This window comes from Cottoperca gobio, unplaced genomic scaffold (genome assembly GCF_900634415.1).
Source record: "Cottoperca gobio unplaced genomic scaffold, fCotGob3.1 fCotGob3_31arrow_ctg1, whole genome shotgun sequence".
Taxonomy (NCBI): Eukaryota; Metazoa; Chordata; class Actinopteri; order Perciformes; family Bovichtidae; genus Cottoperca; species Cottoperca gobio.
In genome coordinates this window covers 21,999-37,500 of record NW_021166928.1, presented here as the reverse complement: position 1 = coordinate 37,500, position 15,502 = coordinate 21,999, and the positions used below count along the sequence as shown (strand labels likewise).

At 34.3% G+C, this 15,502-nt stretch overlaps 1 protein-coding gene across 2 annotated transcripts in view; it reads left to right on the top strand.

Annotated features, from left to right (window-relative positions):
• LOC115005560 (rho guanine nucleotide exchange factor 2-like) overlaps nucleotides 1-15,502 on the top strand; it is a 34,037-nt gene that overhangs the window by 1,287 nt on the left and 17,248 nt on the right. For both annotated transcript variants that reach the window (XM_029427432.1, XM_029427431.1), the window contains exons 2-4: nucleotides 4,827-4,989; nucleotides 8,153-8,220; nucleotides 8,301-8,364. In XM_029427432.1, the coding sequence (XP_029283292.1) occupies nucleotides 4,827-4,989; nucleotides 8,153-8,220; nucleotides 8,301-8,364 (295 nt within the window). The remainder of the gene's footprint in view (nucleotides 1-4,826; nucleotides 4,990-8,152; nucleotides 8,221-8,300; nucleotides 8,365-15,502) is intronic.

The following is a 15,502-nucleotide window of genomic DNA, read 5'->3' as shown; positions in this document are numbered from 1 at the left end:
CAATACCAGAGATAAGGTTGAGACACATGAAGAAAGCAAGAAAGAAAAGAGGGGGGGGGGGTGCACAGGATGATGGAAACTACAGAGAGTGGGCCAGTTTGAACAGGTGAGTTTTAATGTGGGACTTGAATGTTGTAATAGTTTCGGACTGTCGGATGTGTGGAGGTACAACGCTGCAATATCCATATTTCATGTTGATGCTTAGCTCCATATGCTGACTGGTGTGTGTGTGTGGTGGGGGGGGGGGGTATTCTGCTATGGTGTGCTTCTATAGTGTGTAATATGGTCCAAATAAATAACAAAATGTTTTATGTGAATAATTAGAAAGTTGGACGTATTTTTAACAACATTTCAGATTTAAAGTTTAAATAAATATTCTGAAATAAAACGTGAACCATCAAACCACCAGATACATATATTATTTTATAATTATATTATAACATTGAGTGTGCTGCTGTCTGCAGGTTTGGTCAGTGACCTGTGGGCTTATCCAGGCTGTCCCCCCCTCCGCCCCTGTCTCATGACTCCCCCCCCTCAGACAGAGAGCTCTTTATTTCCTGCATCACTGAGCTCTTTATTTATTGATCAGCTGATCGCTGACTGTCACCAGATAAACTGTTTCAACTGTTTATTCATCAATACTGAGAACTAAACTGTGTTATAGTCTAAAAATAAAATAATAATTTCAGGACATTTTATTATGTTACAAACATTTATAAAGAGATAATAATCAGCAGCGACTTCAAGACACGTTATATTCTCTTTACATCACAAATTATTATGTTTATGCTTATTATGTTATGCACCTAAACAAAACACCAAGGCACAATCACAGACACACACACACACACACACACAAACACACACTTCCTCTTCCTGCTCCTCCCAGTTCAGAGCAGAAAAGAGAAGTTCAGACAAACAGCTGCTGATGGAAGAACTGAAATTGAGAAGTAAAATAATAAATTAATGTTCACTACTAATATGTCTTCTTTTAGAAACGGATGATCTTAAAAACCTCCATTTAGCTAAATATTTAACAACCAAATCAAATCATTTACAGGATATTTAACCAAATATTAAATCATACAGTATATATATATATATATATATATATATATATATATATATATATATATATATATAGGGTCAGAATTTGACGTAAACCAGCGGTCTCCAAACTTTTTATGCGCCACGGACCAGTTTCATGTAAGACAATATTTTCACGGACCGGCCTTCAAAGTGTGGGGGGATAAATATGACGAAATAAAATGATACGACCGGCATAAAAACAAATATAAAGTGCATGAAAAAACTCACGCTGAATTAGTGTGAGCCCTGAGCTCGTGTCTCTAACGAGCCGGTCCAATATAGAGGGATGAAGTCTTCACCAACAGTAAAAGGTTTCTTCTCTTAGCGACAGGTGAGTCACTAAGTACGGCGCTCTCCGTGCACTCGCAGGTGTTGATGTGGTGCCATCAGTCATTGTTTGTCCTTCTTGTTAATGTTTTTTTCTTTCAAAAAACTCCAAGGGCTTGTCTGTTAATGCAGTTTGAAGGCTTCGTTGCCTCATTTGCGAGCCTTTGTATTATGCAGAGCGGCGCATGAGAATCACCTGTAGCGATAAATACGTATTTTAAGTAGGACTCCTGATATTGTCTTTTAAATGCAGCTTTCTTTTTCTTGGAAGTCGTAGGCTCTTCTTCTTCTGTCTCCTCATTGGGTCTTTTCCATTTTCCAAAAAAGCTCTTTAAACGTTTGTTTTCCATTCATTGTTGCTTGTGGGCTTAATTTTTCTTCCAGCAGGATAATGTCACAAAGCTCAAATCATGTCAAAATGGTTTCTTGAACATGACAATGAGTTCACTCAACTCAAATGGCCTCCACAATCACCAGATCTCAATCCATAGAGCACCTTTGGGATGTGCTGGAACGAGAGATTTGCATCATGGATGTGCAGCCGACAAATCTGCAGCAACTGCGTGATGCTATCACGTCACTATGGACCATCTGAGGAATGTTTCCAGCACCTTGTTGAGTTGATGCCATGAAGAATTAAAGCAGTTCTGAAGGCAAAAGGGCTCAAACCCGATACTAGCCAGGTGTAACTAATAAAGTGGCCGGTGAGTCTATATATATATATACATACATATATATATATATATATATATATATATATACACACTGTATATACAGTATATATATACTGTATATACATATATATATATATGTGTATATATATATATATATACACACACTGTATATACGGCATATATATGTGTATATATATATATATATATATATATATATATATATACACACACTGTATATACGGCATATATATACTGTATATATATATATATATATACACACAGTAAATATATATATATATATATATATATACTGTATATACATATATATATATACTGTGTGTGTGTGTGTGTGTATATATATATATATATACATATATATATATATATATATACACACTGCATATACAGTATATATATATACTGTGTATATATATATACTGTATATATATACACAGTAAATATATATATATATATATACTGTATATACATATATATATATATATATATATATATATATATATATATATATATATATATATATATATATATATATATAGATGGTTCCTCGCTTCCCCCTCCTGAGGTTCCGGACGGTTTTCCAGAAACACCTTGGTGCTGACAGAAAGTATGTATATATATATGTGTATATATATACTGTGTGTGTATATATATATATATATATATATATACTGTCTGTGTGTGTGTATATATATATATATATATATATATATATATATATATATATGTGTATATATATACAGTATATATACATATATATATATGTATATATACTGTGTGTGTATATATATATATATATATATATATATATATATATATATACTGTCTGTGTGTGTGTGTATATATATATATATATATATATGTGTATATATATACAGTATATATACATATATATATATATATATATGTATATATACTGTGTGTGTGTGTATATATATATATATATATATATATATACAGTATATATATATATATACATATATATATATATACTGTGTGTATAGATATATACAGTATATATACATATATATATATATATATATATATATTGTATATGAGAATATTTAAAGTCTCAGAATAATTGAGAACAAATTATCGATTAATTCATCATCCGGGTTATTATCTGAGACTTTATGTATTTATTATAACTAAGAGGATGTTTTACATATTGTACTCTTATTATCATTTCTTTATTTCAAAGTTTATGTATCAGCAGATTTTTCATAAATATGTGAATCCTTAACTGACACAGGTTAATAAAGGTATCTGTCTCTGTGATTGGCTGTCCTGTGTCTCTGTGTCTCTGTGATTGGCTGTCCTGTGTCTCTGTGTCTCTGTGATTGGCTGTCCTGTGTCTCTGTGTCTCTGTGATTGGCTGTCCTGTGTCTCTGTGTCTCTGTGATTGGCTGTCCTGTGTCTCTGTGTCTCTGTGTCTCTGTGATTGGCTGTCCTGTGTCTCTGTGATTGGCTGTCCTGTGTCTCTGTGATTGTGTGTCCTGTGTCTCTGTGTCTCTGTGATTGGCTGTCCTGTGTCTCTGTGTCTCTGTGATTGGCTGTCCTGTGTCTCTATGATTGGCTGTCCTGTGTCTCTGTGTCTCTGTGATTGGCTGTCCTGTGTCTCTGTGTCTCTGTGATTGGCTGTCCTGTGTCTCTGTGATTGGCTGTCCTGTGTCTCTGTGTCTCTGTGATTGGCTGTCCTGTGTCTCTGTGTCTCTGTGATTGGCTGTCCTGTGTCTCTGTGTCTCTGTGATTGGCTGTCCTGTGTCTCTGTGTCTCTGTGATTGGCTGTCCTGTGTCTCTGTGTCTCTGTGATTGGCTGTCCTGTGTCTCTGTGTCTCTGTGATTGGCTGTCCTGTGTCTCTGTGTCTCTGTGATTGGCTGTCCTGTGTCTCTGTGATTGGCTGTCCTGTGTCTCTGTGTCTCTGTGATTGGCTGTCCTTGTGTCTCTGTGTCTCTGTGATTGGCTGTCCTGTGTCTCTGTGTCTCTGTGATTGGCTGTCCTGTGTCTCTGTGTCTCTGTGATTGGCTGTCCTGTGTCTCTGTGTCTCTGTGATTGATCTTATTTTGGATGTTTCTTTAATGGACTTCTGAAGGTAAATGAGAAACTCTCCATCAGTTTGTTTCTGAACAATCAGCTTTTATCCAGCTCTAAATACTACACTACCCATGAGCCTCTGCTGTCGACTGAATTCACCAGAAGTGAAGTGATTTAATCTGCAGATTGTTTTCACATTTTAGCCTCATCTGTGATTGGATGTCTTTTGAGATGCACCCTGGGAGTCGTAGTTTACGTGTAGCTGGAAGTCTTTGTGCAGATCTGCTGTGACAGCTGTTCAGGCAGAGACACAGGCTTTATTATTATTTTATTCATGTAATCTAATTATTATTTTGACGATATGAACATAGATTATTATTTATGCTGGAAGGACAAATGACCAAATCAACAAACTGTTGAGGTACATGTGAGTTTTTCTTTTCTTTTAGTTTGTTACTCTGGTCTGTTATTAACCTGTTGTTATTTTTAACATATATATATATATATATATATATATATATATATATATATATATATATATATATTAGCATAGCATTTAATTTATCTGAAGTCCTTTTGGTAATCATGACGTCACTTAGTTTAAATGTGTAACAGATACAGCACAACGTCACATTAGTGTGACCTGGAACTAATAAACTAATAAAGTATTTCTGTGTGTTCAGAACAAAGAGAAGGTTCGTCTGAAGGAGCGGGAGAAAGAGGCGCGAGAGAGGGAGGCACGGCACAGCAACGGGCACCTGTTCACCTCCCTAACTGTGTCCTCCACCACCCTGTGCTCCTCCTGCAACCGCAGCATCACTGCCAAGGAGGCACTCAGCTGCCCAGGTAACATACATATATACATATATACATATATATGTATATATGTATACATATACATATACTGTACATGTATATATAGATATATATATATACACTCAGTATATATGTATATATATATATATGTATATATGTATTTTAAATGTAGTAGTTGCTGATATGGACGCAGTTGTAATCAGAGTCTCACGATATATAGTGTGCGTGTGTAACAGATGGTGTGTTAATCCTTCTTCACAATGAACAGATTAATAACACACACACACACATTTCAGAGGGTGCTGCACTGTGATTGGCTGCTGAGGAGGAACCCTGAGAACTGGGTCGAGGGGACACGTGTGAATGTGTGTGTGTGTGTGTGTGTGTGTGTGTGTTAAACAGCTGTTTTAATATCTTACCTCTCTTATAAAGTATGTTTGCTGTCTGATGAAAATACAACTGAACTCCATTCTGTGAAAACGTATTTCCTCGTTCCTTGTTCTTTATCACAGATAGGTTGAACACTTCACCATTTGTGAACCTGAAGTTAGTCCAGTTACTAACCCTAACCCTGCTGCAGAAGCTCTGGTGGAAGTTACTAAAGAGTTTTATGAAGTTATATTTTTTGGGCTTTTCATGCCTTTATGATAGAGGGAAGTGCAGATTGTGAAAGGGGAGAGAGAGAGAGAAGGGGAATATGATATAGCAAATGGCCGCAGGTCAGACTCGAACCTTTGGCCGCTGTGACAAGGACTCAGCCTTTATATATGTGTCACCTGTGCTACCGGGACGCCCACTAAAGAGTTTTATAATCCTGCAGGAGTCTATGCAGAAGTGTTAGCAAAGATACTGAAGGACTGTAGCGTGTTGGGGGGATATATATATGGTCTTTATATCATCGCTTCAGACTCCTCAAATGCTTGTGTGTTTCCACCCGTAACTTAAATAACGTAACAAACGTACGTTTTTACAATGTGTTTAAAACTGCGATGCAAGAAAACACTGACCATCAAGCTGATAGGACTTAGAGTATTTAATAGTCCTGTACTTATACTTATAGTATTTAATAGTCCTGTGCTTAAACTTTAGAGTATTTAATAGTCCTGTACTTATACTGAGAGTATTTAATAGTCCTGTACTTAGAGTATTTAATAATCCTGTACTTAGAGTATTCAATAGTCCTGTACTTATACTTAGAGTATTTAATAGTCCTGTACTTAGAGTATTTAATAGTCCTGTACGTATACTTAGAGTATTTAATAGTCCTGTACTTATACTTAGAGTATTTAATAGTCCTGTACTTATACTTAGAGTATTTTATAGTCCTGTACTTAGAATATTTAATAGTCCTGTACTTAGAGTATTTAATAGTCCTGTACTTATACTTAGAGTATTTAATAGTCCTTTACTTATACTTAGAGTATTTTATAGTCCTGTACTTATACTTAGAGTATTTAATAGTCCTGTACTTATACGTTAGAGTATTTTATAGTCCTGTACTTAGAATATTTAATAGTCCTGTACTGAGAGTATTTAATAGTCCTGTACTTATACTTAGAGTATTTAATAGTCCTGTACTTATAAGTTAGAGTATTCAATAGTCCTGTACTTATACTTAGAGTATTTAATAGACCTGTACTTATACTTAGAGTATTTAATCGTCCCGTACTTATACTTAGAGTATTTAATAGTCCTGTACTTGTACTTAGAGGATTTAATATTCCTGTACTTGTACTTAGAGTATTTAATAGTCCTGTACTTGTACTTAGAGTATTTAATCGTCCCGTACTTATACTTAGAGTATTTAATAGTCCTGTACTTGTACTTAGAGGATTTAATATTCCTGTACTTGTACTTAGAGTATTTAATAGTCCTGTACTTGTACTTAGAGTATTTAATAGTCCTGTACTTATACTTAGAGTATTTAATCGTCCCGTACTTATACTTAGAGTATTTAATAGTCCTGTACTTGTACCTAGAGGATTTAATATTCCTGTACTTGTACTTAGAGTATTTAATAGTCCTGTACTTATACTTAGAGTATTTAATCGTCCCGTACTTATACTTAGAGTATTTAATAGTCCTGTACTTGTACTTAGAGGATTTAATATTCCTGTACTTGTACTTAGAGTATTTAATAGTCCTGTACTTGTACTTAGAGTATTTAATAGTCCTGTACTTATACTTAGAGTATATAATCGTCCCGTACTTATACTTAGAGTATTTAATAGCCCTGTACTTGTACTTAGAGGATTTAATAGTCCTGTACTTGTACTTAGAGGATTTAATAGTCCTGTACTTATACTTAGAGGATTTAATAGTCCTGTACTTGTACTTAGAGGATTTAATAGTCCTGTACTTGTAATTAGAGTATTTAATAGTCCTGTACTTATACTTAGAGTATTTAATAGTCCGCGGAGGTACTGCAGGGGGATCGCAAAATTGTTTGTAGATAAAGCAAAACTAAAAGAAAATGTAAGTTTTTTAATTCTTTTTTTGCTTCGCATTCACATTCCCTCCGCTGTACTCCGCGAAGGGAAGCGACACACCTACAGTCACGGACAGAGTGGAGAAAAAGAGAGGGGTGAACTAAAATACATGCGCGCCTTTTATAAAGAACCACAAACCCTTTACACAGCCACACCCGTGTGTGTGTGTGTGTGTGTGTGTGTGTGTGTGTGTGTGTGTGTGTGTGTGTGTGTATGTGTGTGTGTGTGTGTGTGTGTGTGTGTGTGTGTGTGTGTGTGTGACCACAGTAAACAGTCTGCAGACTATTTTTACCAGCAGGAATGTGGACTTGAGAATTCTTTGTCTTGGCTTGTTTTGTTATAGGACTTTTTGTGTTGCTGTGTTGCTGCAGGATGTTTGGTTGATCTTTCCTGATAGTGCATGTGAGGTCATTGAGCCGCTCACTACAGGACGACTGACTGAATGCGAGCATGCAGCTAAATGTCACCGCAGGCTGAGAGTTAGCACTTGTCTTGGGAGAACTAACTGCATTACTGCGTTCACACGTTCATGTTTTATATCAGGATCAGTTTATCTACATGATAACATACAGCAGACCTATTGATCTGAATATGTGTGGAGATAACCTGATAAATAAATCTCAGTACACAACTGGAGGAAATAAAAAGTAAAATATGAGTTACATTTGTCTGACCAGCTACCTGTCTGTCTCTCTGTCTGTCAGCCTGTAATGTCACCATCCATAACCGCTGCAGAGATAGCCTGGCCAGCTGTGCCAAGATGAAAAATAAGGTAAGACCTGTCTAACTGCCTTTACTAAGTACTGTCTGTCTGTCTGACCGTCTGTCTGACTGCCTGTCTGTCTCTAACAGCAACAGAAGCTGTCGATGGTGAGAAACAGTTCAGCTCTGCAAAACGTCGCCATGCGCAACAAAAGTGAGTCTGTCTCTCTAACTGTCTGTCTGATGAGTGTTTTATTTCTTCTTCTATGTCTACATCAGTTTATTTCTTCTTCTCTGTCTCTACATCAGTTTATTTCTTCTTCTCTGTCTCTTCATCAATTTATTTCTTCTCTGTCTCTACATCAGTTTATTTCTTCTTCTCTGTCTCTTCATCAATTTATTTCTTCTCTGTCTCTTCATCAGTTTATTTCTTCTTCTCTGTCTCTTCATCAGTTTATTTCTTCTTCTCTGTCTCTACATCCATTTATTTCTTCTTCTCTGTCTACATCAGTTTATTTCTTCTTCTCTGTCTCCACATCAGTTTATTTCTTCTTCTCTGTCTACATCAGTTTATTTCTTCTTCTCTGTCTCTACATCCGTTTATTTCTTCTTCTCTGTCTACATCAGTTTATTTCTTCTTCTCTGTCTCTACATCAATTTATTTCTTCTTCTCTGTCTACATCAGTTTATTTCTTCTTCTCTGTCTCTACATCAGTTTATTTCTTCTTCTCTGTCTCTACATCAGTTTATTTCTTCTTCTATGTCTACATCAGTTTATTTCTTCTCTGTCTACATCAGTTTATTTCTTCTTCTCTGTCTCTACATCAGTTTATTTCTTCTTCTCTGTCTACATCAGTTTATTTCTTCTTCTCTGTCTCTACATCAGTTTATTTCTTCTTCTCTGTCTACATCAGTTTATTTCTTCTTCTCTGTCTCTACATCCGTTTATTTCTTCTCTGTCTACATCAGTTTATTTCTTCTCTGTCTCTACATCAGTTTATTTCTTCTTCTCTGTCTACATCAGTTTATTTCTTCTTCTCTGTCTCTACATCCGTTTATTTCTTCTTCTCTGTCTACATCAGTTTATTTCTTCTTCTCTGTCTACATCAGTTTATTTCTTATTCTCTGTCTCTACATCAATTTATTTCTTCTTCTCTGTCTACATCAGTTTATTTCTTCTTCTCTGTCTCTACATCCGTTTATTTCTTCTTCTCTGTCTACATCAGTTTATTTCTTCTTCTCTGTCTACATCAGTTTATTTCTTCTTCTCTGTCTCTACATCAATTTATTTCTTCTTCTCTGTCTACATCAGTTTATTTCTTCTTCTCTGTCTCTACATCAGTTTATTTCTTCTTCTCTGTCTCTACATCAATTTATTTCTTCTTCTATGTCTACATCAGTTTATTTCTTCTTCTCTGTCTCTACATCCGTTTATTTCTTCTTCTCTGTCTCTACATCAGTTTATTTCTTCTTCTCTGTCTCTACATCAGTTTATTTCTTCTTCTCTGTCTCTACATCAGTTTATTTCTTCTTCTATGTCTACATCAGTTTATTTCTTCTCTGTCTACATCAGTTTATTTCTTCTTCTCTGTCTCTACATCAGTTTATTTCTTCTTCTCTGTCTCTACATCAGTTTATTTCTTCTTCTATGTCTACATCAGTTTATTTCTTCTTCTCTGTCTCTACATCAGTTTATTTCTTCTTCTCTGTCTCTACATCAATTTATTTCTTCTTCTATGTCTACATCAGTTTATTTCTTCTTCTCTGTCTCTACATCCGTTTATTTCTTCTTCTCTGTCTCTACATCAGTTTATTTCTTCTTCTCTGTCTCTACATCAGTTTATTTCTTCTTCTCTGTCTCTACATCAATTTATTTCTTCTTCTATGTCTACATCAGTTTATTTCTTCTCTGTCTACATCAGTTTATTTCTTCTTCTCTGTCTCTACATCAGTTTATTTCTTCTTCTCTGTCTCTACATCAGTTTATTTCTTCTTCTATGTCTACATCAGTTTATTTCTTCTCTGTCTACATCAGTTTATTTCTTCTTCTCTGTCTCTACATCAGTTTATTTCTTCTTCTCTGTCTACATCAGTTTATTTCTTCTTCTCTGTCTCTACATCAGTTTATTTCTTCTTCTCTGTCTACATCAGTTTATTTCTTCTTCTCTGTCTCTACATCCGTTTATTTCTTCTTCTCTGTCTACATCAGTTTATTTCTTCTCTGTCTCTACATCAGTTTATTTCTTCTTCTCTGTCTACATCAGTTTATTTCTTCTTCTCTGTCCCTACATCCGTTTATTTCTTCTTCTCTGTCTACATCAGTTTATTTCTTCTTCTCTGTCTACATCAGTTTATTTCTTCTTCTCTGTCTCTACATCAATTTATTTCTTCTTCTCTGTCTACATCAGTTTATTTCTTCTTCTCTGTCTCTACATCAGTTTATTTCTTCTTCTCTGTCTCTACATCAGTTTATTTCTTCTTCTCTGTCTCTACATCAGTTTATTTCTTCTTCTATGTCTACATCAGTTTATTTCTTCTCTGTCTACATCAGTTTATTTCTTCTTCTCTGTCTCTACATCAGTTTATTTCTTCTTCTCTGTCTACATCAGTTTATTTCTTCTTCTCTGTCTCTACATCAGTTTATTTCTTCTTCTCTGTCTACATCAGTTTATTTCTTCTTCTCTGTCTCTACATCCGTTTATTTCTTCTTCTCTGTCTACATCAGTTTATTTCTTCTCTGTCTCTACATCAGTTTATTTCTTCTTCTCTGTCTACATCAGTTTATTTCTTCTTCTCTGTCTCTACATCCGTTTATTTCTTCTTCTCTGTCTACATCAGTTTATTTCTTCTTCTCTGTCTACATCAGTTTATTTCTTCTTCTCTGTCTCTACATCAATTTATTTCTTCTTCTCTGTCTACATCAGTTTATTTCTTCTTCTCTATCTCTACATCCGTTTATTTCTTCTTCTCTGTCTACATCAGTTTATTTCTTCTTCTCTGTCTACATCAGTTTATTTCTTCTTCTCTGTCTCTACATCAATTTATTTCTTCTTCTCTGTCTACATCAGTTTATTTCTTCTTCTCTGTCTCTACATCAGTTTATTTCTTCTTCTCTGTCTCTACATCAATTTATTTCTTCTTCTATGTCTACATCAGTTTATTTCTTCTTCTCTGTCTCTACATCCGTTTATTTCTTCTTCTCTGTCTCTACATCAGTGTATTTCTTCTTCTCTGTCTCTACATCAGTTTATTTCTTCTTCTCTGTCTCTACATCAATTTATTTCTTCTTCTCTGTCTACATCAGTTTATTTCTTCTTCTCTGTCTCTACATCAGTTTATTTCTTCTTCTCTGTCTCTACATCAATTTATTTCTTCTTCTCTGTCTACATCAGTTTATTTCTTCTTCTCTGTCTACATCAGTTTATTTCTTCTTCTCTGTCTCTTCATCAATTTATTTCTTCTTCTCTGTCTCTTCATCAGTTTATTTCTTCTTCTCTGTCTCTTCATCAGTTTATTTCTTCTTCTCTGTCTCTACATCCGTTTATTTCTTCTTCTCTGTCTCTACATCAGTTTATTTCTTCTTCTCTGTCTCCACATCAGTTTATTTCTTCTTCTCTGTCTACATCAGTTTATTTCTTCTTCTCTGTCTCTACATCCGTTTATTTCTTCTTCTCTGTCTACATCAGTTTATTTCTTCTTCTCTGTCTACATCAGTTTATTTCTTCTTCTCTGTCTCTACATCAATTTATTTCTTCTTCTCTGTCTACATCAGTTTATTTCTTCTTCTCTGTCTCTACATCAGTTTATTTCTTCTTCTCTGTCTACATCAGTTTATTTCTTCTTCTCTGTCTACATCAGTTTATTTCTTCTTCTCTGTCTCTACATCAGTTTATTTCTTCTTCTCTGTCTACATCAGTTTATTTCTTCTTCTCTGTCTCTACATCCGTTTATTTCTTCTTCTCTGTCTACATCAGTTTATTCTTCTCTGTCTCTACATCAGTTTATTTCTTCTTCTCTGTCTACATCAGTTTATTTCTTCTTCTCTGTCCCTACATCCGTTTATTTCTTCTTCTCTGTCTACATCAGTTTATTTCTTCTTCTCTGTCTACATCAGTTTATTTCTTCTTCTCTGTCTCTACATCAATTTATTTCTTCTTCTCTGTCTACATCAGTTTATTTCTTCTTCTCTGTCTCTACATCAGTTTATTTCTTCTTCTCTGTCTCTACATCAGTTTATTTCTTCTTCTCTGTCTCTACATCAGTTTATTTCTTCTTCTATGTCTACATCAGTTTATTTCTTCTCTGTCTACATCAGTTTATTTCTTCTTCTCTGTCTCTACATCAGTTTATTTCTTCTTCTCTGTCTACATCAGTTTATTTCTTCTTCTCTGTCTCTACATCAGTTTATTTCTTCTTCTCTGTCTACATCAGTTTATTTCTTCTTCTCTGTCTCTACATCCGTTTATTTCTTCTTCTCTGTCTACATCAGTTTATTTCTTCTCTGTCTCTACATCAGTTTATTTCTTCTTCTCTGTCTACATCAGTTTATTTCTTCTTCTCTGTCTCTACATCCGTTTATTTCTTCTTCTCTGTCTACATCAGTTTATTTCTTCTTCTCTGTCTACATCAGTTTATTTCTTCTTCTCTGTCTCTACATCAATTTATTTCTTCTTCTCTGTCTACATCAGTTTATTTCTTCTTCTCTGTCTCTACATCCGTTTATTTCTTCTTCTCTGTCTACATCAGTTTATTTCTTCTTCTCTGTCTACATCAGTTTATTTCTTCTTCTCTGTCTCTACATCAATTTATTTCTTCTTCTCTGTCTACATCAGTTTATTTCTTCTTCTCTGTCTCTACATCAGTTTATTTCTTCTTCTCTGTCTCTACATCAATTTATTTCTTCTTCTATGTCTACATCAGTTTATTTCTTCTTCTCTGTCTCTACATCCGTTTATTTCTTCTTCTCTGTCTCTACATCAGTGTATTTCTTCTTCTCTGTCTCTACATCAGTTTATTTCTTCTTCTCTGTCTCTACATCAATTTATTTCTTCTTCTCTGTCTACATCAGTTTATTTCTTCTTCTCTGTCTCTACATCAGTTTATTTCTTCTTCTCTGTCTCTACATCAATTTATTTCTTCTTCTCTGTCTACATCAGTTTATTTCTTCTTCTCTGTCTACATCAGTTTATTTCTTCTTCTCTGTCTCTTCATCAATTTATTTCTTCTTCTCTGTCTCTTCATCAGTTTATTTCTTCTTCTCTGTCTCTTCATCAGTTTATTTCTTCTTCTCTGTCTCTACATCCGTTTATTTCTTCTTCTCTGTCTCTACATCAGTTTATTCTTCTTCTCTGTCTCTGTCTCCACTCAGTTTATTATTTCTTCTTCTCTGTCTACATCAGTTTATTTCTTTTCTGTTTTCGTTATTTCTTCTCTCTGTCTCTATCCGTTTATTTCTTCTTCTCTGTCTACAATCAGTTTATTCTTCTTCTCTGTCTCTACATCAATTTATTTCTTCTTCTCTGTCTACATCAGTTTATTCTTTCTCTGTCTCTACATCAGTTTATTTCTTCTTCTCTGTCTACATCAGTTTATTTCTTCTTCTCTGTCTCTACATCCGTTTATTTCTTCTTCTCTGTCTACATCAGTTTATTTCTTCTTCTCTGTCTACATCAGTTTATTTCTTCCTCTCTGTCTCTACATCAATTTATTTCTTCTTCTCTGTCTACATCAGTTTATTTCTTCTTCTCTGTCTCTACATCAGTTTATTTCTTCTTCTCTGTCTCTACATCAATTTATTTCTTCTTCTCTGTCTACACAGTTTATATATTTCTCTTCTTTCTCGTCTCTACAAAAACAAATCCGTTTTATTTTTTCTCTCTCTGTCTCTACATCAATTTATTTCTTCTTCTCTGTCTACTCAGTTTATTTCTTCTTCTCTGTCTCCTACAATCAGTTTAATTTCTTTTCTCTGTCTCTACATAACAATTTATTTCTTCTTCGATGTCTACATCAGTTTATTTCTTCTCTCTTTCGACATCCGTTTATTTCTTCTTCCTGTACTACATCAATTTATTTTCCTTCTTCTCTTTCTACACAGTTTATTTTCTCTTCTCTGTCTCTACAAATCAGTTTTATTTCTATCTTTCTCTGTATACATCAGTTTATTTCTTCTTCTCTGTCTCTTCATCAAATTTTATTTCTTCTTCTCTGTCTCTACATCAGTTTATTTCTTCTTCTCTTCTCTTCATCATTTATTTTCTTCTTTCTCTGTCTCTTAATCAGTTGTTCTTTCTTCTTCTTCTCTGTCTCTTCATCAGTTTATTTCTTCTTCTCTGTCTCTACATCCGTTTATTTCTTCTTCTCTGTCTACATCAGTTTATTTCTTCTTCTCTGTCTACATCAGTTTATTTCTTCTCTGTCTCTACATCAGTTTATTTCTTCTTCTCTGTCTAATCAGTTTATTTCTTCTTCTCTGTCTCTACATCCGTTTATTTCTTCTTCTCTGTCTACATCAGTTTATTTCTTCTTCTCTGTCTACATCAGTTTATTTCTTCTTCTCTGTCTCTACATCAATTTATTTCTTCTTCTATGTCTACATCAGTTTATTTCTTCTTCTCTGTCTCTACATCCGTTTATTTCTTCTTCTCTGTCTCTACATCAGTGTATTTCTTCTTCTCTGTCTCTACATCAGTTTATTTCTTCTTCTCTGTCTCTACATCAATTTATTTCTTCTTCTCTGTCTACATCAGTTTATTTCTTCTTCTCTGTCTCTACATCAGTTTATTTCTTCTTCTCTGTCTCTACATCAATTTATTTCTTCTTCTCTGTCTACATCAGTTTATTTCTTCTTCTCTGTCTACATCAGTTTATTTCTTCTTCTCTGTCTCTTCATCAATTTATTTCTTCTTCTCTGTCTCTTCATCAGTTTATTTCTTCTTCTCTGTCTCTTCATCAGTTTATTTCTTCTTCTCTGTCTCTACATCCGTTTATTTCTTCTTCTCTGTCTCTACATCAGTTTATTTCTTCTTCTCTGTCTCCACATCAGTTTATTTCTTCTTCTCTGTCTACATCAGTTTATTTCTTCTTCTCTGTCTCTACATCCGTTTATTTCTTCTTCTCTGTCTACATCAGTTTATTTCTTCTTCTCTGTCTACATCAGTTTATTTCTTCTTCTCTGTCTCTACATCAATTTATTTCTTCTTCTCTGTCTACATCAGTTTATTTCTTCTTCTCTGTCTCTACATCAGTTTATTTCTTCTTCTCTGTCTACATCAGTTTATTTCTTCTTCTCTGTCTCTACATCCGTTTATTTCTTCTTCTCTGTCTACATCAGTTTATTTCTTCTTCTCTGT